Source organism: Beta vulgaris, chromosome 4 (assembly GCF_026745355.1).
Source record: "Beta vulgaris subsp. vulgaris cultivar EL10 chromosome 4, EL10.2, whole genome shotgun sequence".
Taxonomy (NCBI): Eukaryota; Viridiplantae; Streptophyta; class Magnoliopsida; order Caryophyllales; family Amaranthaceae; genus Beta; species Beta vulgaris.
The window spans coordinates 7,105,071-7,131,271 of record NC_079205.1 but is presented as its reverse complement, the minus strand read 5'-3'; the positions used below and the strand labels follow the sequence as shown (position 1 = coordinate 7,131,271).

Below are 26,201 nucleotides of genomic sequence, written 5' to 3'. Positions count from 1 at the left end.
TCATGAATAGCACCTAGTAGTTCCCACCATCGCCCCCATCAGGAAGGGGGTTAGGAGGGAAAATGCACCTGAATACCCGTCTGGGAAGTAAGACGGGTAGTGGGGATAGGGGCAGAAAGAAGGCTCCTCAAATGGTCCTTCACGAGGGTAGAAGGTAGGAGGGTAGTAATGGTGGTTAGGGAAGGGCGGCTCATTTCAGGAGCGGACATTGGCGAGATGCGTTCGCCAAGCCACCCCTGACATATGGTCAAGGTCGGTGCGGATACCGTCAAGGGTAATAGTGACCGCACGGTGATTAGCCTTTTGAGTGGCCTGCATCTAGGCTATATCAAAAGACTGGGAGGAGGATGTTTCGGCCACCTCACTCACAAGAATGCGGTGGTTGGGCCTCGAAACCCTCGGTACATACCCTCTCCATAGTGTAGACTATGGACTCTAACTCTAAACTCTATTTGCCAAACAGGACCTTTGAGTAATTCTTAGGGTTGCCAACCCTTATAAATACATTAGAATAAAATACTAATATGTATGTAATAATTGAGAAGAGAAGTGACATAAAAAATAATATTTTAATGTATTCTTAACTAATGAAAATTCTATAATAAGAGGGTTGACAACTCTTAGGATCACTCAATCACTCCTTGAATTGAATATGTTATCTACATCTACTTTGAATTAAACATTGATCCATCTTAGATTAAAGTGAACTGGTATGATGATAAGTTTTATATATTTTTTTTAAGAGAGAAACAAATTAGGCATGAGTCCTAACATTAAATCAATATACATCATCCTTTGGAATGATGGAAGAAAGAACATCATTAGAAGAACACGACAAAGAAGAACGTTGACTTTGAAAAGATTAATCTGGCCTGGAAAACGCATCTAATCTACCTAATTTTATGGAGCACAAGAAGGTGGTTGCTCCAGGATATTCAACCATGGACGCAAAGTTGAAGGAAGCTGCGACGTTGGGAAATGTCAGTTACCTCAAGGAAGCTCTAAACTCTAAACCCATCAACTACTTTCTCCTTTCAACAGAGAATGGGTATAACATCTTCCATATTGCAGTGCGTTTTCAGAGGGAAGCATTCATCAATGAAGCAATACAAACATTACCAGAAGAAAACTTACGATTTCTCTTATCCCAACTAGAAAACTCCCTCCATTGGAACCCTCTTCATTTTGCAGCCTTCCAAGGCAATCAAGGTCCAATCCAGTTCACACGCATACTTTTTGAAAATTTAATGGATGATCTTAATCCTGCTTGCCCATTTCCATGGTTAATGAGGGATAAAGATGGCAACACTCCTTTCCATCTGGCCCTTAAAAATAAATTTTGGGAATGTGCGAACCTAATATTACAAATAGATGAGAAATCGATTTGTAACATACTAGACAAGGAAGGGAACACTTCCCTCTTTCTTGCTGTGAGGCAGGGGCTCCCCGAGGTGGCTTTGCAGATCTTAAAGTCCAATGCTTGTACTAGGGTTCTCGGGCAAGATGGTTTAAATCCGCTTCATATTTTGGCAGAGAAATCAGGTCAGTTCAGTTTACAATCTTTTTCTAATTGAATGCACTTCAACAAATCTTATGCCGAATTTGGATCATTGATCCAAAGTTCTGGCAAATTCCGATCACTGATTCAAGGTTCCGACATTCACCATGTCATGTGCAAGGCATATGACTTTTCAAACCCAACAAAATTCATGACATGGTTAATGCCTGAATCTTGGTCAATAATTGGAATTTGGCATATATAAAAAATTGTTTAAGGTTTGTTTTCGTAAAAAAAAGTATATAAGGTGGTTTTTCAAAAATTTAATGTTTTAAAAGGTGGCTTTGACCGGAAAAAAAAAATCCATTTTCAAATGAATCTAGCTAGAATTGATTAAAGATATTGTGGCTAGAAAAGTTCATGGGTGGTTAACCGTCCCGAAACAACATTTCGGTTCGGTAGCCGTAAGTTCCAGTTCGCTCTTTTTGCGAACCGTAATCGTTTAGACGGTTACCGCTTAAGTGGTTAAATTTTTTATCGGTATGGTTTTTCGATTAACCATTAACCGTTTTTTAATTTATACTATTATGTTTTACTTAATGTACTATATATTTTCAAATTTTTTGTGCATATATTTTAATATTATATATACCCTAATATAAAATGTATTTAAAGTGGATAAGAAATCCATTGAAAAATATAACTAATACTAATAATTCACTTCATTTCCTAATCATAGTGTTTATATTAGTATTAGAGTTTCAAAGAAATTACATAGTTTCCCTAATTGTTGTAGCTTAGAAACAAATATTAGAATTAATGTAATTTTTTGAAAATGTTTCACAACAATTAAATAGAGAAAAATAATATTACGGTAATTTGGTTAAACGTTCACTCAAAAATCATAACCGTAACCATATCATTTAACCGTAAATTTTATAGGTTCAGTAACTGTACCGTTTGAACTTTTTTTATCGTTACGGTAGCCACCCATTTAGACTGATTTTTCGATATTTCGGTACGATTTTTCGATTTTGATTTTTTATGACCCCCTGAGTGTGGCACCGACTAATGATTCAATTTGGGTCAAGATCCTTTGGACTTTCGTAAACTTGATTAGAGTTTCACTGGTTACTTTTAAGCTATATTTAGCAATTCATTTTAACTTGCACTTATACTATACACTATGTGTATCTATATCTAGTAGCAATAACCGTGCGTCCAAGCTCTGATCCAGACCTGTTGGATCCCCCTTATTTTATAGGTTTGGGTCTACGATTTTCATATCTATAGATTCAAGTCGGATCTGGATTAAAATGTTCGTGGGAGGGTCTTAGTTTTTGAAGAATTTTAACTCTTGATTCACACAAGAAAGGAGGCACTGAATTCTAGGCTCTCAAAAAACCTAGTATGATCTCTTTGTAATATATATACTAGGTAGAAAACAATCAGATGGTGACAGCACACCAAAATAACAAGGACAAAATACATGATCACATAGGACAAAATAACGAGCAAAAAAGCTACTGGTTAGTTAACAATACTGCCAGCCACTATACTACTGCCTGCAATAGTCTGCTATAACACCAGAAGAAAATATTCCTAGAGCAATAACATCCCATGGTTCTATATCCCCTCCGCAAGTTGGACTTGGTCTAAGCATACAAGTCCTAACTTGGAAGATAAAAAAAGATGTTGGACAGCTGAGAGAGACTTAGTAAGAATATCTGCCAATTGGAGTGAGGATTTCACATGAGCAGTTTTGAGAAGCCCTGCTTCAATGTTTTCTCGAATGTAATAGCAATCAAGTTTAAGATGTTTAGTGCATTCATGGAACACATCATTGTGAGCAATGTGTCCAGCTGAAAGATTATCACATAAAAGAGTAACTGGGAGAGAGAGTTGTTGATGCAGATCTTCAAATAGGCCAGTGAGCCAAGCAAGTTCAGCTGTAGTCATTGACATGCTTCTTAGTTCAGCTTCACATGATGACTTAGAGATGACCTTTTGCTTATTGGTTTTCCAGGAGACTAAACAACCTCCTATAAAGATGCAGTAGCCAGTCAACGATCTGCCACTGAATGGACAGGATCCCCAGTCAGCATCTGAGTAGGCCATGAAGTTTTCCCCACCCTCCTTGGGGTAATACAAGCCATAGTTAACTGTGCCTTTCAAGTATCTCAGAACATGAAGAGCTGCTTGGAGGTGAGGTTTTCTAGGAAGGCTCATGAATTGACTTAGTTGTTGAACAGAAAAGGTGATATCTGGTCTGGACAAGTTGAGATAAAGGAGTCTACCAATGAGACTTCTATAAGATTCAGGGTCTTCAAGAGGCTCTCCCTGATCAGTGCTTAATTTGATGCCCTTTGGAAAAGGAAATTTGGTGGGAGTACATTCATGGAAACCAGCATCATGAAGTAAATCCTGAGTGTACTTCCTTTGATTAATGACAGTTCCTTGGGCATTTCTAGCTATTTCTATGCCAAGAAAATACCTTAACTCACCCAAGTCTTTGATGGTGAAGGTGCTATCAAGGCTGTGCTTGAGTTAGGTGATGTCTGCTTCATCATCACCAGTAAGTAACAGGTCATCAACATACACCAGAGCTATGCTGATCTGACTTCTAGTCTTCTTAAAAAAAATGGAATTATCTCTCGCACATTGATCATAACCAAGATGCTTGAGAAACCTCCTCAGCTCTATGTTCCATTGCATGGATGCCTGTTTCAGGCCATAAAGGCTTTTCTTCAATCTACAAATTAACTTGCCCTTGAGTGTGAAGACCAGTGTATCCATTTGGAATCTTTAAGTATACTTCTTCTTCCAAATGCCCATGAAGGAAGACATTATTAATATCTAGCTGATGTAGTTTCCAATTCCTTTTAGTAGCAAGAGCAATCATGGTTCTCACTGTGGCAAATTTGGCAACAGGCACTAGTAGAATAAATGCTACTTGCTGCGGTGATATTGCTGCGGTTTTACTCATACGCAGCAATATATCACGTAAAAGAAAAAGAAAAAAAAAAACCATATTGCTGCGGTTTTGGCAGAAAACCGCAGCAATATCATTTCAGCGAAAACTTTTTAAAATCTTTTTACTATTTAACTAAATACTTCCTCTGTTTCCAAATAAGTGCAACACTTCTTGTTTTCACGTTTGCCAATGCATGATTTTAACCGTTAATATCTTCAATCATCAATAAGTAAAAATTATAAAAAGTTGATATTAAAAAAATTCACATTCAGACGAATCTAACAAGATCCCACATGACTATGTTTTTCCTAAAATGTAAATCACCAAAGCTAATTAAAGTTTAAACTGTGAATAGTAAACACTATGCAAATGTTGCACTTATTTTGAAACGGAGGAAGTATATTGCTGCGATTTCTGGCAATAATCGCAACAATATACTAAAATAATATAAACAAATAGTATTTTAATATATTACTGCGGTTTTTAATAAAAAACTGCAGCAATAGGTCCGTACAAAATATATAAAGATGCTAGCTTAATGCCCATCTCTCATACCCCTCAACAGATTCTTACGCCTCTCTCCATTTAGCCTCTCTCTCCTCTCTCATCAGTTGTCTCACGCCTCTCTCAACCACCGACGTCGCTCGCCCTTCATCTTCACGCCGACGTCGCTCGCCCTTCATCTTCCCGCCGACATCGCTCGATCGTCCTTCATCTTCCCGCCGACGTCGCTCGCTCGTCCTTCATCTTCTCGCCGACGTTGCTCGCTCGTCGTCGTCTGTTCGTCTCATCCTCGTCTATTCGTCTTTCGTCTCGTCGTCGTCTCGCTCGTCCTTCTTTTTGCGATGGATATTCAAAGTTGCGTGGCTCACACCCGACGACCTCCGACGATGGACTCTGTGGCAGCATTCGTTTTTTTGTTTCAGAATTATTATTTTTTCGTTTTTATCTTTCGTTTTTTTCGTGTCTGACATTTTTTTGTTAGTTTTAAGATTTCTATTTTCAGTTTTTAATTTTTATGTATATTATTTGTTTTTATTAGTTATCCAGTTATAATTGTTTTTTTAAAGTCTCTTTTTCATTTTACATTTGATTCTTTTGTAATATTGATGTAATTAGATTTTTCATCTTTATATATTAATGAGATTCATGTTATTTTATCTTTAGTTTGTTTGCGAGTTTAATGGATAGTGAATGGGTTAGTTGTTTGGTTTTAATATATCAAATTTAATTGTCAAATGCAAAAAAAAAAAAAAAAATTTGGCCTGTACCATGACATATTGCTGCAGTTTTGACTAAAAACCGAAGCAATATACTGGATTTTTTCTGATATAAAATAATAATATTGTTGCGGTTTCCATTAGAAACCGCAGCAATATGTTGAAATATTGCTGCGGTTAAAAACCGCAGCAATGTATTATTTACCTATTGCTGCCCCCTTAATTGTTGCGCGGTCAAAACCGCCGCAATAGGCCATTTATTGACCGTAGCAAATAGCATTTATTCTACTAGTGAGGTGAGAAGGTAGCCTTGTAGTCCTTACCCTTCACCTGTTTATCACCTCTGGCCACTAATCTGGCTTTGTATCTCTCTACTTCACCATTGGGTTTGAACTTCACCTTGTAAACCCACTTGCTATCCAGGCTTTCATGCCTTCTGGAAGGGTAGTTAATTCCTAGGTTCTATTTTTCTCCAAAGCTACCAGCTCTTCTTGCATAGCCTTCCTCCATTTTGCATCTTGTGAAGCTTCTTTGAAGGAAGTAGGCTCTCTTATTTTCAGAACATTGTTGAGTGAGACTACATATTCAGGGGAATAGTAATCCTTGTTGTGTAAAGTAGCCATGACAAAGTTTGCTCCTGAGTGTTCTACCCTTTGATCAGCTTCATTGTTTTTACTTACTTGCCTGAAAGTAGTCACATAATCATCAAACTTGGCTGGGATCTTCTTCTCTCTTTCTGATCTTCTCAGAAGATTTTCATTTTCACTGAATATAGGTTGCACCTCCTGAGTAGGATTCAGGACATCAGTAGATGCAAATGATTGGTCTGGTGCAGGAGTAGTTGATGGCGTTTCATCATTAGCAGGAGGATCATTAGAGGCTCTACTTTCTTCATCAACTGAAAAATTGTTTGTATCTGCATCCTGAAAAGAAGAAGGAGAGAAGGCAAGAGAATTTGCTGGTGTTTGTTGAGAAGGATTTTTAAAAGGAAAGGTATCTTCCTTAAACACCACATCTCTACATATTAGAACCTTGTGTGCTTCTAAGTCATACACCCTATATGCTTTCTGCCCACTTGGGTAGCCTAGCATGATGCATCTTCTCCCTTTGGGAGCAAATTTATCCCCTCCTGTGTGAGAGTTGGTGGCATAACACAAACAACCCACAGTTCTTAGAAGTGTGTAGTCAGGAGATTTTTTCATCAGCCTTTCAAAAGGAGTTTCCCAGTTAATAACAAAACTAGGAAGTAAATTTAGGACATATGTAGCAGCAAGAATACACTCTCCCCAAAAATTGTTTGGGAGCCCAGCATGAATTTTCATGGCCCTAGCAGTCTTAGCCAAATGCCTATGCTTCCTTTCAACTCTCCCATTCTGCTGGGGAGTCTTAGGAGCACTTCTTTGGTGGAAAATGCCCTTCTCAACAAGCGTTTTGCCACACTCTCCTTGAACATTTTATGTTCCATTGTCAGTTCTGATGGTTTTGATATTTACCTTGAAATGATTTTCTACATAGGCAATGAAATTGCTCTGAACAACCTTCACTTGTTCCTTGTTATTGATTAAAAAAGTCCAAGTGACCCTAGAGTGATCATCAAGGATAGTGAGGAAGTATCTCCCTCCTGTAATAGCTTTGACCCTATAAGGTCCCCACAAATCAATGTGGACCAAGTCAAAATTGTTAGCAGCAATGGATTTACTGATAGGAAAGGGAATCCTGTTATGCTTTGCCAAACAACATGTATCACAAAACAATTCATTTAAACCACTGCAATCACATTGAGATATATGTTTTAATTTGGACAAAGATGTATGTCCTAGTCTCTGATGAAGCAACACAATGTTTTCTTTTCTTTTCTTACTTAAAACTACATTATTACATTCCTTGGAACAACTAACACCTTCATCCTTTGTGCTTTTTTCTTCAGACAACTTCAGTTGATATATCCCTCCATATATTCTTCCTTTTCCTACCACTTCATCATTAGAAGGGTCCTAAAACACACAGCTTTCATCAGAGAACATTACCCTCAATTTGTTCTGATGTATCAACCTAGCTACAGAAAGCAGGTTGTGTTTGAACTCAGGTATGTATAATACATTCCTGAGTATGAGTTTAGGACCAGTAAATGGATCCAGTTTCTTTCACCTGTCTAAGTGTTCCATCTGGCATCCCAACATGAACACTTTTATCCATTTTCTTCCTTTCAAAGAAGAATTTATCACTATTGACCATGGTTGTCTTGAGACTGAATCAATAATCCAGGTGTCTCTACCAAGCAATTTATAGTAATATTGAGCACTGTTTAAAGAAACAATACCTGCAAAGTTGCTTAGATGAGAGTTGTTCACAAAACTGCTGCAACTCTCACCTTGCTTGATAGATAATAAAGCCTTCAGAACTTGCTCAACAAGGTTGTTCACCATGCTATTATCTCTCTGATTCCCAAAGTCCAAAGGTTACTCCTAATCCTTGTTGTGCTCACTACTTTCAACATTTGCAGCATAAGTCATGCCTCTCTTCCCTTTTTGAACCATGCCCTTAGAACGATCTGGATAGCCATGTATCTTGAAGCATCCCTCTTCAGTGTGACCCTTCATGTTATAGTGATCACAATATGGATATCCATTTAGCTTAAAACATCCATCTCTAGTGTGACCTTTCATCTTGCAATGGTCACAAAAATACTTTCTCATCTTCTCCTCCTTAGTTTCTTTTCTAGGGAAAATTCCTTTTATGTTCTGGAAGTTCCCTTTACCCTGCTGGTTTCCAGTAAATATTCCTTTGTTGGCAAAAAGGGCACTTGCATCAAAGCCAGATTCAATGTTCTCTGTCACTTCCCTCTGCTTCTCTGCTTGCTGGACAAGTTGAAACGCCTTGTTTATAGTAGGAATAGGGTCCATAGCAAGAATACTACCTCTCAAATTGTCATACTTACTGTTATTTAAGCCCATTAGAAAATCAATCAACCTACTTTGTGATTCCCTTTCAAGAATCCTTTTGAGATATTTGCAATCACATTTTTGCAGGGCACCACAACTACACTCTGGAAATCCATCTAAACAATTCAGCTCATCCCAAGATCTCTTCAACTTTCCATAGTACTCAGCCACACTCATCTCATTTTGCATCGACCCTGTAACTTCTTTCTTTATAGAGTATAATTGTGGAGCACCTGATTGACCATATCTCTCAACCAAGTCATCCCAGAATCCTTTTGCAGATTCACTTAGTATTAAGACATCAGCAATCTCAGGTTTTACAGAAGCAAACAGCCAACACCTGAGCATATAGTCATTTCTGGTCCATTTACTGTAATCTTCAGAGTTAACAGGAGGTTTTGTGATGCTGCCATCAATAAAACCTAGTTTGTTTTTAGCTCCTAATGCCATTCTAACACTTCTGCTCCAGGGAAGGTAATTGTTTCCATTGAAGATGATGTTTGAAAGAGGGGTGACAGAGTTATCTGAGTTTCCAAGGTAGTATGGGTCAGAATATGGAATGTTTGTTGTTTTTCACTGATGTTGAAGAGGTTTCTTAGCTCAAGGCTAACGTCTAGAATACTTTCTTCTATTTCCAGTTTTAAAGAAAGAAGATCAAGGATATAGACCAGAAGACAAGAAGGATTTAACAAAGGAAGAAAATAAGGAGAAAGAAAGAATTTTGTGATTTTTGGATCAACACCTAGTGTGCTCTGATACCATGAAGAATTTTAACTCTTGATTCACACAAGAAAGGAGGCACTGAATTCTAGGCTCATAAAAAACCTAGTATGATCTCTTTGTAATATATATACTAGGTAGAAAACAATCAGATGGTGACAGCACACCAAAATAACAAGGACAAAATACATGATCACATAGGACAAAATAACGAGCAAAAAAGCTACTGGCTAGTTAACAATACTGCCAGCCACTATACTACTGCCTGCAACAGTCTGCTATAACACCAGAAGAAAATATTGCTAGAGCAATAACATCCCATGGTTCTATAGTTTTGTAGTGATGGTGACTCTAACGTGCTCCATTTCCAACTTATGGATCTATTTATAATTTTGCTCAAAAAAATTAAAACATAGTATTAGTATTGAAAATGCAAGATATAACTTATATGCTCACATAAGTCATACGGTATGAGAATGAGGAAGTGGAAGGGTTCTAAACCCTTTTATCTTCCACCCACATGTAACATGTTGTGGGTTCAATTCTCATTTAGGGGAGTTGGAGGTGTTTTGGGATATGTTCTATTCAGGTACTCTATGAGAGCGCGTTAATATAATTTATTTTATCAAATTCTTTTACAAAAGGTATAGAAAAAGGGCAAGTTGGTAAACTTCAACTTGTTATTTGTTGTATTTAGCTTTTCTATTTGCTAAAGTATACCACTTTATGTTGCTTATTTGACAAAAACAGAATGTAGAAATCTGACATTACTTGTATGACAGTTGAAACTGAAGAAGATGAGAAGTGGTTAGAAATTGAGAAGTTATTAATCAAGAAGCACCCAAAATTGCTAGAACTACCTGGTGAAAATAAGAACCATGTTCTCCATGTTTGGGCAAAAGCAAACAAAACGAGGCTACTTCCAGTGGTGGTAAACGATCACAAAATCAAGTTTCTCCGGACATTAAGCATATCAAAAAATAGCGAAGATGATACTCCTCTACACTTTGCTGTTGAGCATGGTAACGAAGAGTTTGCATTGTCCCTCGTCAAAAGATGTGGACAGAATATCCCATTATGGAATGAGAAAAATTTTAATGCAATAACACCTCTTGACATTGCGCTGAGTAAACGTCTGGAAAAATTCGTGCTACATTGCATATCTATCGATAGACACACTTACAAAACGACCAACAGTGAAGGACAGAGCCTACTTTACGTCGCTCTTAAAAAGGGGATGGATGAAGTTGTGCGATCGATTTGCGCTCATGTTCATGAAGATCCTTCACTGGCGAGGACTATTCCCATTAACGACGACCACGATCAACAGACCGTCTTGCATGCTATTCTAGGTTGCCCAGGTGAGAATTTGAAACCTATATATGTTGTGTAATTGTGAATGTATCCTACATTTGTGAAGAGAAATATTATCTCTATCCCTCATATTATCTCCAGACTCAACTTAAACCCAAAAAAAAAAAAAGTGGGAGGTTTGTTTTTGATAAATGAGAGAGAAGAGATGTGTTGTATTATTGCTTGTTTGATATCATAAAGATTACAACCCTTTATATAGAGAAACATAACATAAATTTGACCTAACACAAATTAACCTAATGGGCTATGGCCCAATACTCCTAACACCCTCCCGCAATTGTAACGGCAGTAGAACGAACGTTACAATTGGACAAATAACAATAAAAAAACACAACTAAAAATAAAATCGAACTCAAATTCTTCAATGCTTCAGTTTTTAAAATCTTCAAATCTTCAATTCTTCAATTTCTTCAATGAACAAACCTCGTCTCAAGGTACAAGGAGAACCCATAAACCGTGTCTCACGACACGGAGAGCCAAAACATGTCTCACAATCTGTTTTGAAACAGATCTGAAATTGAGACCAAAGAACAATATTTTTTTTTTTAGAAAGTTGTGATGGAAGATCATCATCACAGAAACAAAAGAACAAATTTTCGATGGAATGAACATCATCGACATTTGTAAGAAGAAATTGATCTGTTTTGAAACATATTTGAAATGAAGATTAAATAAAACAATACCACCAAATAAGTCTCACATGAGACAAAATAATGAAGATTTGAAGAATGAGCCTTGCCTTGGGAATTCCATATGAGTGACAGAGAAGGAATTCCGTATGATGTTTTTGTTTTTTTTTTTTTTTTTAAGAAGGTCAGATATAAAAGCACAGCAGAAGAGCACTGCGGAAATATCCTGCCGGTGGGGTTAATTAATCAGCCACCACCCACCGGCGGGAGAAAGAAGAAAAAAAATTGAGAGATCCCAAGAACTTAACCTGCTCTGATACCATGATAAATGAGAGAGAAGAGATGTGTTGTATTATTGCTTGTTTGATATCATAAAGATTACAACCCTTTATATAGAGAAACATAACATAAATTTGACCTAACACAAATTAACCTAATGGGCTATGGCCCAATACTCCTAACAGTTTTGCAAGTTGAGTCTTTAGGTGAGTCTTTGATTTCAAAACTCAACCTCAGACTCCCTTCAAAATTTTGATGAATATCCCTGAGTCTTGTACAAGACTCTTGTTAAGATTTTGCTCAAGACCCAGGGATATTCATACCCTAACATCAGTATTATTTAACTCTCTTCGTCTCACATTGGTTTATATTGTTACAGTACATCAGAAAATCGTTGAAAAAAACAAAGGGAGTATGACACTATGCTATCTAAGTTTCATATTCTCAAAACAAAAGGAAAATATATCAACCTTAAAATTGTTTTCTATCTTCATATCATTTTAAGACAAGGGAATATCTTTATTTTGAAAAATTTGAAAAATGTAGTCTTAATTGTTTTCTTTTCAATTACTCCCTATAAACCACTTTTATAACTTATAAGGTAGAATCTTAGGACTAGACAAAGGAACCTTTGTTACACAATCATGAATCATTATACCAAAAATAACCTCAAATTGTTATAACGATGACATTAAATGCTTATTATTTACATATGGCTTGACATAAGAAGTGGAGTCTGATGTGATCTAGAATATGTATGTATTCAGAAGAGACAGGCAAGTTATTGGTACAACAATTTCAGCACCTGATCAAACAACCAGATAAGAATGGAAGGAGACCCTTAGACATAGCATCAGCAGCCTGCGAGATATGGCTTATAGAAGTGCTGCTGAAAACAGAACCTACTGCCATCGAATCTTCACCGAAAGCTTGGATCATACCATGTAAGAGAAGTGACCTCGAAGCATTAAAACTCTTTACAAGGCATCCGGATTTGTTTAAGGAAGTCTGTATTCGAAACAAGGATTCGCCGTTGCATCATGTCAAGCTAGAAAGTAAGGATGAATACGAGAAACTTTTTGCGATATCACCAATTTGGGAGATGAAAAATAACTGTGATAACAATCATAAAACGCCATTGCATCTAGCACTTGAACGTCAGGACGTCCTACTTGCCGAAGTCCTACTCAAACAAGGGGTTGATTGTAGCATCAGCGACCATGACGGTACAACTGCCAAAAGTTTGTTAGCAGGGCTTTGTACCCAACATTACGAATGGGTACGTCAACTTCTGAACTAGAACACAACTCTTATAAAACCTGTTGTTCCTTTTATTAGTTTTTCAAACATTTAAATTAATAACTAATATGTTAGATAAAGATTATAATATGGTTTCTCCTTTGTAAGAGCCTTTCATCTTTTCATATTTTCCCTAACATTTACTCACATTTGTTCTCATCTTTTATATTGATACATCTTCTGATCTTCATTGCATATATACTCCATATATATATAGATAACAAACCTTACAGTGCTGACATTCTAATTTTTAAAATGAGATATGCCATTTTTTCATGATGGTCACTCTTTTATATGGTTACAGTCAACACTTTTCCTTGGTCATGATGATCAAAGTGAAGTATATATATAAATGGCGCAAGAGTGTACTTTGTACACTAATAAAGAGACAGGGAATAGTTGATAATCAAGTGACCAGACTGAGAGAAAATTATGTAGCATATTTAGAGAGACAAAGAAACAAACATATTTTTCGAGTTTTCCATTACATTTACATAACTGTAAAACGAAGGAAGGAAGCCAGCTATTTGTAGAGCTTCAATACATAAAATCTTAAGATACTAGAATGAAAGAAAGAATTAGTTTTCACTTTCCAGCTAGCACTAACTGGCACATTATGATTCTCTAAGCTTAAGTATTGATCAGAGAGCAGTTTGAGCTTCACTACGATACATATGACAGGTATACCATACACCAACACCCCCCTCAAGCTAGGAAGTGGTAAACTATCACACATTTCTAGCTTGGAAATTAAGGAGTTTCTGATGGTAAGAGGAAGGAAGAGGTTTAGTGAAGTCATCTGCCAGTTGATCAAAAGCAGGGAGATAAGATAGTTCTAGCAGGCCCATGGTCATGAAATGGCAATCTGATTTAGTGTGCTTAATTCTTTCATGAAACACAGGGTTATTGCTTGTAGGCTATATGAATTGCAGATTGTCACAACTAAGCTTGACTGGTTTCGAATCATCTACACCAAACTCTTATAGAAGTCTGACTACTCAAGTAACTGAAGAACTATCCGCTTACATGTCCCCTTCTGTAGCTAAAACTTTAAGGTTTGCAGCCAAGGGATATACCAAATTCTTGAAGAAGATCCCTGCTGAACATGACAAACGTTTGTGCCCAATAGATATTATAAGTGCCATACTTTTATGTGAACCTTTGAACGCCCACTTCCCTGTAGGTTTCTTTCCCAATAGATAAATTCGCAAGTCTTATTCTGATTCAATGCGTCACTATCAAGCGAAGACAGAATTATGAAATTGTCACATGATTACACCTCTCCCAAGCTTTACTCTGAGGATATGTGGCTAAAGGTTCTGGTAAGGATCCATAAACAAATGCCATTTATAATGATCTCATAATACTTCTTTTCCATTTACCATCATTCCCCATTAAATTTCTCAAAACCAAGAGATTTAGTAGGATTTCCAGATGGATAAAGCAGATACTAGAAGGATCTTGTGTTTTAGGTAGGTTTTCAGCCATGCATGAGGATTAACAGAGAATGTTTTAAATGAATTTGTGAAGGAATAAGAAAAAAAAAATTAATTCCCGAATGAAAGAAGGAATATTTCCTATATAGAAAGATTTAATTGATTACTTCACGGAAGATGAAGATGATAAACAAACAAACATCTGAATTGGAGCTAGGAAAATGCTTGAAACAGTCAGATTTCAAAGAGAGAACTAATGCTAATTCTCGAAGTGAACTTGGACTGTTAAAAAGAATTTGCGTAAACATCAGCAAATAAAAGAAGCAGATGATTGTAGTATGTTCTAACCTGCTACGATACCACAATGATGTTTCCAATTATTGACAGAAAATGTTGCAGCATCTACGGAGAGAGGAAGAGAAAAAGAAAGAAATAAAATCTGTTATAGGAAGGAAGCAAGCTATTCCTAGAGTTTAGGTACATAAAATCTAAAGATACTTTCATATCTGAGAGGAAGTTAGTTATACAGATTCTTGGATAGAATCAGTATAACTCATTTCAGTCTGGCATTTCTGATGTTCTGAGCTTGAGGCTTGATGAGTTGAGCATTCTGAGCTCGAACTAAGATAGAATCTGTATAACTAATTTCAAGCTGGCAGTTCCAATGTTCTGAGCTTGAGGCTTGATCAGTTGAGCATTCTGAGCTCGACTGTACAGATAGGGTAGCAGTAGGACTATTAATATAAAGAACAACACCAATTCAAAAGCTACTGTAGGAGGTACAACAACTGATGTAAGAAAACAACACCTCTTTATGATCGGAAAGCTAATCCCCAAATTATTTAGAAGCACAGCTTAATTAGATATATGTTCCAAAATTTGTTGGCAACTTTCTTCAACATGAAACTGTGTTCTCATGCATGTCTTTGTTTTTTGGGTTGAAAATCTTGAACTTCTTATGCATTTCATTGACTGCAAACTATATATGTATAATTACAGCATGAATTGTGCAAAAAGATGAACATAAATCCATGGCTAAAAACAAGATATATCCAAGACACATCAACATTGGGGAAAGTGCGAGACACACTGGCAGTTGTAGCAGCCCTTCTTGCAACCCTTACATTTGCAGCTGGTTTCACTCTTCCTGGGGGCCTAAACCAAGATAACGGAGAAGTCCTTCTAGCAAAGAAGACATCATTTATAATGTTCATACTCGCAGACACGTATGCCATGTGTTGTTCCATGTTTGTGCTGTTCTGCCTGATATGGTCCATGGTTTGTGATGAAATTCAATCACACATACTTATTGATCGCAGTGTGCTCGCACTTGTGCATTCTTTTTGTGCCACTTTGGTGGCATTTATGACCGGAATCTACACAGTTTTATCAGAAAAGGCGTTGTGGGCAGCCATCCTTATCATTGTGATGACCACTCTAGTCGGAGTGATTTCATGCAACAAGACTTTTTTATACAAAGTGGTTAGTGAGCTGATCCCTTTTCTAAGTAAGAAAGGGAAAAAGAAACTGCAATTCTTGAAACAGGTAGGCTTTATGTCAAGAACTCCCATATATCATTTCTTACTTCTTAGCTTGCTGTAACAAAACAACATTTTGGAACAGGTGGTGAAGGTCACGGGAAGTAACAGACTCAGCTCAAAGAAGGTATTGGTTGGTTTAGACTTCTTTTGTTTATCCATTAACTAACTGAGGCTTGATTTACACGGAAAACATTTTTAATGGAAAATATCTTTTCCAAGGAGAAACCTAATTGCAGGTTAATTTTTCATCGTTTGGTTCCTTGCATGAAAAGTTAGGGAGAACATAAAAAATGTATTAAATGGGGAAGGATGGATGGAAGGTAAAAATAGGGAGGAACAAGTGTTTCCTTAGAAAAGGAAAATGTTTTCCTATCATTTGGAAAACTATTTTCCAATCTTTACAAATCGAACAAAAGAAATTAGTAAAACCACTTTTCTAGGATAACCACCATTTTAAGAAAAGGTTTTACAGTTTGAATGAATAAAGGGCTGAAAGAGGGTGAAAATTTCATGAGATAAAACTAAACTCGATCTCATTTGTTCATATCATAACAAAAAGTTAAGCAACCATATTTTTTATGTCCCTGTAAGTTCTTAACCATTCTACTTTGTGCAGCTTTAGCCTTTATGCAAACTTCTTGTTATGAGTCTTTCCTATATCAGTATTGAACTTATGTTATTCTGTAAATTGCGGGTCAGAAGATGCGAAATCTCTTTGTGCATGATCTAACCATCCAAGCCTAACTGTATTCAGGAAGCTTCTCAGAGAGACAACTCTGAAAGAAGTGATCCTCTCTCAAATGCGTAGATCGAACTTCTATGCAGCACAGAAGCGGTTAAGGCGTTAAGCTTTGGAAACGAAAACATAATAGAAATGGAGAAACCTCGGTTTTCAGCCATTCCTAGGCCTCATTAGCACGGAAATGACTGGAGTTTGGAAATCTAACCATACCGAAAACAGGAAAGCTTAAGATCCCAGTGCTTTTGTGCTTGATAGTTGATCATCAGCAGGAGGGACCGAGAGACGTCGTACGTCAATGAATTACTACTCAGTATTTAGCTCAAACTCAGCTTGGTGAAGGCTGAGGTCATTCAAAGCAATGTGTGAATTCGAACAAATTCTGAAACTTCTTTGGTGAATGAGCTTTTGACTATATGTGTTAAATTTCTGTTGGAGAAAATATATTGTAAATTAGATATCTTGAACACAAAGGGTTTCAGGTTACTAAGCGTGTTCCTAACCCTGTTTGACAGCATATTGCTGAAAGTACTGGTAGAAATTCATTTGTTGTTCAGGAAGTGCATAAGATAATTGGCAATGCAACTCCAATCTTAATATGTGCTGAAACAAAGTAAGAAGACTTTCATTCATCAAGCATATGTGTACATATGTTCTTGCAACTTCTAAATGATCCTGATTCCTGACACTGTACAACCACATATTCACGAAGGTACCCTAAGTACTATTTCCAGTGAACGAATTTCTAATAAAACAGTTGTTCTCTCTAATTACTTGGAAATTTCTTAATGATCCTCATGCAAGTACATTCAGATGTGCTTGCATATTCAAGTATCAAAGGTGAAGAGTAGAAGAAATACCAAAGAAAAATTAGGAATCTTGGTGAAGACTATTATCATTAGACCTAAGGAAACTTTTGAACCAATTGACAGAAGTCTTAGGGATTCTTGTAAGGTTGTTCTTGTAATCCACGTAGTAAAGTCCAAACCGATGTGTATAGCCAAGATTCCACTCCCAGTTATCTAGCAAAGACCATACAAAGTATCCTCGTACGTCACACTCATCTTGCCTGGACATGTACATCATATTAGATCAACATCTTTTCTGAAGTGCAAAGTTTTGCCTGAAATTTCGTGTAAAAATAGAGTACGCATATACCTTATGGCAGCAGAGAGGTTCGAGAGGTAGTCTCTGTGAAAATCCATCCTTTTATCATCTTGTAAGGCATCATTTAAAGTTACATGTGGCCTGTCCTCTTCATCCACGCCTAGCAATATATTAATCTTGTTTCAGTCTAATAATTTTACAAGAACTATTGAGCTAAGCTATATATGAACTTAGGGAACAAAAAATCAAGTTACCATTTTCAGTAATGAACATTGGTAGCTTGTTATACCTATCCCGCACATATCTTGTCAATGAACGAATTCCCCAGGGCACAATGACTAGCCACCTCGAAGCAGCCTATGATAAAATAAAAAGAAGAGTGTCAAGTTCCAGTAATGGGCATAGATTATCAGGAAAATAACGTGGTATATTTGTAAGATATATGTAGGGCGATTACCCTTTCTCCAATCGGTACACCAAACCTATAAGCTGCAACCAAAAAAGAAAGGACATTATGAATCAAACTCGAAATTGTGCTTAGAGTTAGCACCATAATGAAGAGTTTCTGAAGAGGTCTATCAGATTTCTTACGGGAAGTAATGACAGCAGAATCAGTTGAGGCATCTTGAAGTACAAATTTCCTGAACCGGGTTCTGTCATTCCGAGCATATAGTGTGGTGTAATGGTTAATGCCAACAAAATCCAGTGACTTTTTCAGTAGTTTGGATATCTCAGGTGAGATCTCAGGAAGTCTGCTTCCCACAAGTTTCTGCATTGAATTTGGATATTGACCAAAGAACAGGGGATCCAGGAACCTAATTTTATTCAATTTTCTGTGTTAAGACAGTTCACAACAGAAGAATCTCACAGGAATATTGTTTAAAACAAGGAAAAAAACATAAAAAGTAAGAAATTTAAGAAATCACCATCCAAGCGAAAAATCCATAGCCCGTTGTGCTGCATCTTGGTCCTCTTTTTTACTTGTTATTGGCTCATACCATTTTGCATCCAATGCAATCCCAATTGATCCTCCTTGTTTATCCTAACAAAATAAAGAGGTTTATCAAAAATCTCTATCTCAATCAGAAAATAGATATACTATTAATGTGGTTTTTTATAGCAAAATTATACCTTGAAATTCTTTTGGTAAGTATGGTAGACGACAGCATGAGAGAGGAGGATATTGTGAGCTACCATGTAAGGCTCAATGGATGACTGCCCCCTTTTACAATACAAATGACCAAGAAATGAGCACCTTCCTGGAGCTTGAACACCGGAATCATAGCCATTGATAGAAAAACCATGGGGTTCGTTGAAGGTGATCCAGTATTTCACTCGATCCCCAAAAGCTTCAAAGCATGTTGATGCATAATTCTCAAAGTCTTCACTAGTAAGCCAAGTTTATTATACCAAACATAGTTAGCAAAGTCAGAACTGTAACATCCTTTAAAATTAAGTGCAATTATTTGTACTAAAAAGGTTAAACTTACATAATTTGATTGCTTAACCACCCTTCATATCGATCCTCAAGAACTTGTGGAAGATCCCAATGGTACAAGGTTACATAGGGCTGGATTCCTAATTGTGAAAAAAACAGATTATTGCCATTCTTCTTGTTGGAGTAATTTTTAAAACTTTTATAGGACTACACTTATAGAACATTGCTAAACAACAAACTGTTTGTCACCAAACTAAACCGAAAGAAGGGGGTGGGGCCCAAAACAGTAGTGGAATTACAAAATTGCTCTTCCATCCTATTGTTTGGTAACAAACGGTTTGCTATCTAGCGTTTTATTCCATATGCTTGTTATGACAACAAATTCACCTTTCTCAAGCAAAGTATCAATAAGATTATTATAGTAGTTTATCCCTTCTGGGTTTGGTTCTCCTGTACCATCTGTAAAAAAACAAGAGCAGTTCGTAAATATCTTTTATCCGATCATCAAAAAGAATATTGTTTTCATTTTCGTTAGAGAATGTTGTAGTAGCTGTTTCTTGTTGTTTTCTTTTTTGAGAAAATCTTACTAGGGAAAATTCTTGGCCATGATATTGAGAATCTGTAAGCATCCATTCCCATATCCTTCATCAACTCTACATCACTCTGTTTATTATTAGCCCATACAGTAGGGACACAAATACAGAAGACAAGTAAATGTTAATACTATTATACAGCACATTCTTCTACAGTATTTTTTATTATATATATTCCATGGATTAAGGTCCACAACTTAATATATATAGAAGACATGTGAATACTATAAATATGGAGTAATCCATTTGACTTTTTAGTTATACTCTATTATCATGTATCAAGCCACTAACTACATGTCTTGTTCCTTTGATTAAGATAAGGTCATTAAACAATCATTCATAGAAGGTTGCCAATCCTATCTAGTATATCCACAAAGTTTTTCTAAGTTATCTCTCATGATAGTTGCACATCAGCTTTTATAGTAAATTTTAGTATTATTTGATGATTGCCTTTTTGGTAGTTTTTTTTTTCAACGACTTCTCGCTTTTTTTATGTGATCAAAGTATCAAACCGCTGAAAATATGCTAATTATCCCCTGTGTTTCATTTTATTTTACTCACTTCATTTGGGGAGAACAAAGGATGATGTACAAAAGTATGAAAGATAAACTAAAAAGGCGGTGAGAGATTAACTAAAAAGTGGGTTAAAATACTAAAAAGTGGATGACATATGTGGGGAAAAAAATGAGAAAGTAGATGAAACATGTTACCAAGAATAGAAAAGGCAACCGTGTGTATACTAAAAAGAAACCGATCTAAAAGGAAAGTGCGTAGATTTAAAAGAAACATAGGGAGTATATATAGTTTTTCATTTGGCTTAAAGATCTAAATTTTCACCCAAGTCAACAAGAAAATATTTTCCAACAATGGCTTTTGCTTGATTTGTCCAAAAAGTTGATCATTTACATATTACTCCTTTTGTTCTTTTAAGTTCTACACAATTGCAAAAACTTGCGAAAATTCTACCCATTACAATTTATACAAGATCAAATGTACCCATTCGATCATAAATATCTCATTTATGAAAATATACATAAAAGTCACTTTCTTTACTAATCATTATCATCATTATTAGTGCTCTCGCTCTTTTAGCGTCAACTACACTCCAAAAATGTTCCTCGATCATCAAAATAAACACCTTGTATCTTGATAGTTCAAATTAGTTTTCAAGTTTCATCATGGTACTAAAATTTACCTTAAACCTATGTTATTAATCTAACAGAAAAGTTTTAACATCACAATTATATGAAATTTACCTTAAATCTATGGTATTGATCAACAGCTACATCCGCATGGCTAAAATCCAAAATCCTCCCTACAAATTTGTCAAAAACAATAGTATATTATTAAATCAACTAAAGTTCATAATATATACTCCAATAATAATATAATTAACTGAAGATTAGTACTAATAATACATAATAAAATTACCAGGAAGTCTTGAAAAAGTATCCCATATACTCTCCCCTCTATTTCCTTCATTCACAGCACCTTCAAACTGAGAAGGAAGAACAAAGCAAGTTACTTTAAAGTTGGTCAACGAAATAATTAATAAATTATTGCAATTTCCAGGGAATATAATTTGTTATGCGATATAATATGTAACATAATGTTTAGAAATAAAAAATAAAAGGGAATGAGAAAAAATAAACCTGGTATGCTGAAGAAGCAGTGCCAAAGATAAATCCATGAGGAAAATCAGTTCTACTAATAATTTCAGCAGATGAGTTAATTGAAATTTCCCAGAAAACCCAACAATTTGCCAGAAAAAAAAGAGCAACTTTAGGCTTCATTTTTCCAAGTTTTTTGGTTTGGTAAATTAGGAATTAAGGATAATAATACAATACTGATAAATTGATAATATTTGGTGGAACCATATATACACCTAATTTAAAAATGTGTTTTTGTCTTAGCTTTGAAGATGAGAAAGGGAGAGACTTGTTTTTGATATTTTGGGTCCCTTTGAAAGAAAAAAGAGAGGGTGTGTGAGATTGTGAAAGGTTGCGGGGATTAGAGGGGTATTAAGCTAATTAAGCTGACCCTAAACATATGTGAGCTTGTGTTTTTATGTGTACGCAACTACGCATGTGTGAAAAATGGAGTTGTAATTTGAAGAGACGTGTATAGGAATTAGAATATGTGATGGTCTTTGTACAATTGATTATTGAAGATGCAACTGGCACAAGGGTCGATGCTTTATCCAATCTTTTACATTTTTTTATATTGTTATAAATATAACTAGTCCTCCATCCGTCTCATATCATAATGCTTGTTTACTTTACACGGTCTCCAAGACGTAATTTTGACCTTTAATATCTTCAATTCCGTAATAATAAAAAATATAAAAAGTTGATATTATGAAACTACACATTGAGACGAATCTAACAAGATCCCACGTGAATATGATTTTTTATATATACAAATGAGAATATTTGCTCAAAGATTTTAAAGTTTGACCCATCAAAAATGAAGTAGGCACTATATTATGAACGGAGGGAGTAGCTTTTAGATTAATTACACGGAAATTTTTTTGTTTTATAAATTTAAGATTTTACGAAATTTCTTTTAAAAGAATGATGTGAATATTAACTTGTGAATTAAAGATATATAATACTTCCCCGTCTCATAATATAGTGCCTACTTCATTCTTTGTGGGTCAAATTTTAAAATCTTTGACCGAATATTCTCATTTGTATATATAAAAAAACATATTCAAGTCGGATCTTGTTAGATTCGTCTCAATGTGTAGTTTCATAATATCAACTTTTTATATTTTTTTATTAATACGGAATTGAAGATATTAAAGGTCAAAGTTAGACTTTGAGACCGTGTAAAAAACAAAACAAGCACTATATTATGGGAAGGAAAGAGTAATATGTTAAGATTGTTTAAAAATTGACTTATTTTTATTTTTTTTTGACAGAGGGTAAAACAAATAAAATAAGAAGGGTTAAAAATAGCCCTTCCTTGCCTTAGTGGCCAAGTTATGTGCTAGATTAACTTCTTCTCTTCCTACTTTGATACATGAAACATAATGAAAACTTCTTGCTACTCGCTTTATATCAGCGACTATTGAGTCTATGTTTTTGTTTGTTCGTCCACGATTCTTTAGAGCTTGAACCACCTCTAAATTTTCTGTTTTTATGGTTATATCCGAGCATTTCCATTCCATATCTTTTAAAGCTTTGAGTATGGCGTAGGCTTAGTTTGAACTGGCGAGTTTGCGAACATTCTGGCTGCTGATTCTTCTCCTTGATTTTCGTTTGTGATCTTCCAAGCTATTAAATTCACAGTTAAAATTGACTTATGACTTGTATGTTTAGTGGTTTATATAGTCAATGTCATAGTAGAATACATGACCCATCATATTATTTTAAGAAAAGTTGTTTAAGTCTTTCCTCTGAGGCCTACTACTTCCCTCAGGTGCTCAAATAAAATTATTGTTTGCACCACCACCGATATTCACTCATACACCCGCTTCTGCTTTCCACAATCACCCTCACCCTCTCTCTCTTGGTGTCTTGCACCACATCAGCTCATCCAATGGCCACTGCCCACTTTGTCATGATTTGATTTTCTATTTTTGTTTGAGTTCAATGACTATTTAACATTTACTAAATTACATTGAATAGTTGTTTTTGTGTTTGATGATATATTGTGTAAAAGTCATATATATATTGAGATCATAATTTATATCAAATATATTAAAAGGTGTTCCTAATAAAATTTGTGTGCCACATGACACTCTCTTCTAAGGCTTAGCAAATGTTTTATTTCCAAGTCAAAACCTCAATTCAAAAAATAAGAAAAAATTATTTTAAATAAGCCAACTTTTGCGCGATCTTCCCAAAATAAGTCAAACTTTTTATTATTGCTGAATAAATTGACCTTGTACCATGTTTAACTATTATTAGGCCAGTTCATAAAGTAACTTGTTGTAGTAGGTTATAACAAGTAATTTAACCTATTGTAAAACATGTGTCACGTGTTAATTGGTTCTATAAACATTTATTTAAAAAAAACAAAAATAAGAAAAAAAAACATATTCCCTTGGTCCTCCTTATTTCCCTCTACACTCTCTGTGATGAGTATGTGACTTGATCAAGGAAGCAAAGCTGCGGGTCGAGCTGGGTCGCGAGGTGCTACCATGGTCGCGGGGTGCGACGCGTCGTCCAGCAGCTCGCTTGTAACGCCCCGACAAATTTACAAAACCTTAATCGTCAGCGGAAGCATAACTTAATCCTGTGGGTTATGGCCCACACATAAAATAGCAGCCTAAAATATAAAATTCACTATACAATTACTCATCGCAAGATAATACTTGTTTATCCATTATACAAAGTATCTTAAAACCTCATAGAATCATACATAATCTCCATAACGCAGTATAATAGTGATCCACAACTGTTCTTCCATACCTAAAACATAAAACAAAACGTCGTGAGCCGAGGCTCAGTAACATACTACTCTAACATCGTAAATTCATTTCACATCATTTTATTTATAAACAGGGAGAAGACAATAAGTAAAACCATTTCACAAACATATCATAGCATGTTACATTATCTTCTTTATCATGTTCATCATCATATATCTTTTACTTTGGTAACTTGGCTAGTACAACGGAAGGGACGTCTCCCCAAAACATCATAACATCATAAACGGAAGGCAGCCACCCGAGGACAAAAGCCCTCACTAAACGGAAGGTGGCGTTATTTGCCCAAAATGCGCGGTGCCACCCGAGGACAAAAGCCCTCACTAAACGGAAGGTGGTTAACCGGCCGAAAGGTACGTGCACGACCCGGGATAACAGAATACTTGCCAAGAACCGTCTTTCACTTGAATTTATCATGTTTCATTTATTTTAAGCATATTATCATCATCGTGAATAATTATATTCATTTCATCATAACATCATCATCATTTCATAGCATCATATCATCATAACCATCATAAAACATTTCATTTCCCGCAATCCATAAACAAAAAACATAATATTAATCATGATCATAAAACATAATTCGAAGGGGAATGCGGGTGTTAGCAGTAGACGTTACCTGAATTCCTGCTTACCAACCATGATAGCCGAGAGAGGCTTGTAATATCCTTTATCTTCTTTAATCTATTCAAGAATAATTTTATTAATGAACGTTTCGTTATTTAGCTATTAAGCCTAAATATTAGTTAGCGCTTGTTAAGGTCATAGTGGTCATTATAACGTCGTAAAGGTCTCCTTAAAGGTCATTATTTCTTAACCGTTAATAACTTTGTTCAATTAAGGTGAGTCTTTAACAACCACTTAATGAAATAACTCGTTTAGCTATATTTTTAGAAATTATCGAAACTCATATTATATAACCTTTCGAGAACATAACATTATTCTAGTTCATAGTTAATAACTAATTAGTCGTCCAATAATAACTTAATTAAGTTCAAGGTTATAATGGACAAATTAACATTATTTTAATATCATTTAGTCGTTTAAAACTAACAAGTCAAGTAACTAATTATTATAAGTGAACTTAAGTATTAGTGAAGTATTCATAACTTAAACTTAATTATAAACAACAAGTTTAATGAATTATTTTTAATTAGTTTTAAACAACTCAACTAGTTTAGAAATCATGAATTATAACCCAATAATAGATTTTAGTAATTAAGTTAGGTGGCTTAGTGAAACTAACTAAATCAGTCCACTAAAGCTCGATATACTAAAGTAACAAGATTAACTTAAATGACTTAGCTAAGTAATATAGATTATAAGCCCAACATTATAACTTAACTTAATAATTAAACTAACATAACTTAATAAAATACTAAATCAACTTTAGTTTAACTCAATTAGTCCATCTAATAATAAGTAGCTTAGCTAATATTATAAAAAGTCAGATTTGAGCCCAATTTATGTACTTACAACAATTAAATTGATTTAGTTTAAATTTAACTAATAAAAATCAGATTTTTGAAACGCAACTAATCCATGCAATAATTAAACTAAGTTGGTTTAACTAATTTGATTTGGGCCCAATCAAAACTAACTTAGCCATAGGTGGTAATTTGGGCTTGCATTAACATAAAACTTAAAGTCAGTTTATAAGAGGGAGGAATTAAAAGAGGTGGTATTATACCTCTGCTCTCTTGGAGCAGGGACGACCCAAGACAGGGCAGCAGCCCTCGGCGAGTTCCGGCGAAGATGCGGCGACGGCACGGAAAGTCGGCGGCGGCCCACAGAACTCCGGCGGCGGCGAAAAGCTCGAGCAGCAGCAGCGCGCGAAGAGGAGCGTCGAGGAGAGAGAGCGACGAGGAGAGAGAGTGCGTGAGGAGGAGCGAGAGCGAAGCTCCTGGCGCGGCGGTTTCCGGCGAGTGACAGCGAGGTGACGGCGGACTGGGCGCGACGCAGGTGGCGCGCGCG

At 35.8% G+C, this 26,201-nt stretch overlaps 2 protein-coding genes across 3 annotated transcripts; one reads left to right on the top strand and one right to left on the bottom strand.

Moving 5' to 3' along the window:
- The first annotated feature begins 777 nt into the window (after positions 1–777).
- LOC125496850 (ankyrin repeat-containing protein ITN1-like) lies at positions 778–17,104 on the top strand. The gene is made up of 6 exons (XM_048642701.2): positions 778–1,542; positions 10,137–10,715; positions 12,404–12,915; positions 15,371–15,916; positions 15,995–16,036; positions 16,667–17,104. The coding sequence occupies exons 1-6, from the start codon at positions 903–905 to the stop codon at positions 16,718–16,720; spliced, it is 2,373 nt and encodes a 790-aa protein (XP_048498658.1). The 5' UTR covers positions 778–902; the 3' UTR covers positions 16,721–17,104.
- A 148-nt stretch (positions 17,105–17,252) lies between these two features.
- LOC104907107 (putative beta-glucosidase 41) lies at positions 17,253–21,934 on the bottom strand. Of its 2 annotated transcripts, XM_010695989.4 has the most exons (13): positions 21,442–21,930; positions 21,221–21,287; positions 21,046–21,104; positions 19,784–19,859; positions 19,584–19,655; positions 19,249–19,336; positions 18,890–19,145; positions 18,685–18,800; positions 18,350–18,573; positions 18,216–18,247; positions 18,013–18,115; positions 17,810–17,918; positions 17,253–17,720 (listed from the first exon to the last, which is right to left on the bottom strand). In XM_010695989.4, exons 1-13 carry the CDS (start codon positions 21,580–21,582, stop codon positions 17,522–17,524), a joined length of 1,542 nt encoding a protein of 513 aa, XP_010694291.2. In that variant the 5' UTR covers positions 21,583–21,930; the 3' UTR covers positions 17,253–17,521. The 2 variants fall into 2 exon arrangements, with proteins under 2 accessions (XP_010694291.2, XP_057249894.1); XM_057393911.1 differs by lacking the exon at positions 17,253–17,720 and having other exon boundaries at positions 17,809–17,934; positions 21,442–21,934.
- Positions 21,935–26,201: the final 4,267 nt, after the last annotated feature.

What these genes read in the sequence shown, in the direction of transcription:
- LOC125496850 (XM_048642701.2), top strand. Translation starts at nt 903, where the DNA reads ATGGAGCACAAGAAGGTGGTTGCTCCAGGATATTCAACCATGGACGCA. An exon ending in GTACCCAACATTACGAATGG is followed by an intron (nt 12,916 to 15,370) that starts GTACGTCAACTT and finishes GTATAATTACAG; the next exon opens with CATGAATTGTGCAAAAAGAT. An exon ending in AACTGCAATTCTTGAAACAG is followed by an intron (nt 15,917 to 15,994) that starts GTAGGCTTTATG and finishes ATTTTGGAACAG; the next exon opens with GTGGTGAAGGTCACGGGAAG.
- LOC104907107 (XM_010695989.4), bottom strand. Translation starts at nt 21,582, where the DNA reads ATGAAGCCTAAAGTTGCTCTTTTTTTTCTGGCAAATTGTTGGGTTTTC. An exon ending in ATGGATTTTTCGCTTGGATG is followed by an intron (nt 18,574 to 18,684) that starts GTGATTTCTTAA and finishes GAATAAAATTAG; the next exon opens with GTTCCTGGATCCCCTGTTCT. An exon ending in AATGTTCATTACTGAAAATG is followed by an intron (nt 17,919 to 18,012) that starts GTAACTTGATTT and finishes ATATATTGCTAG; the next exon opens with GCGTGGATGAAGAGGACAGG.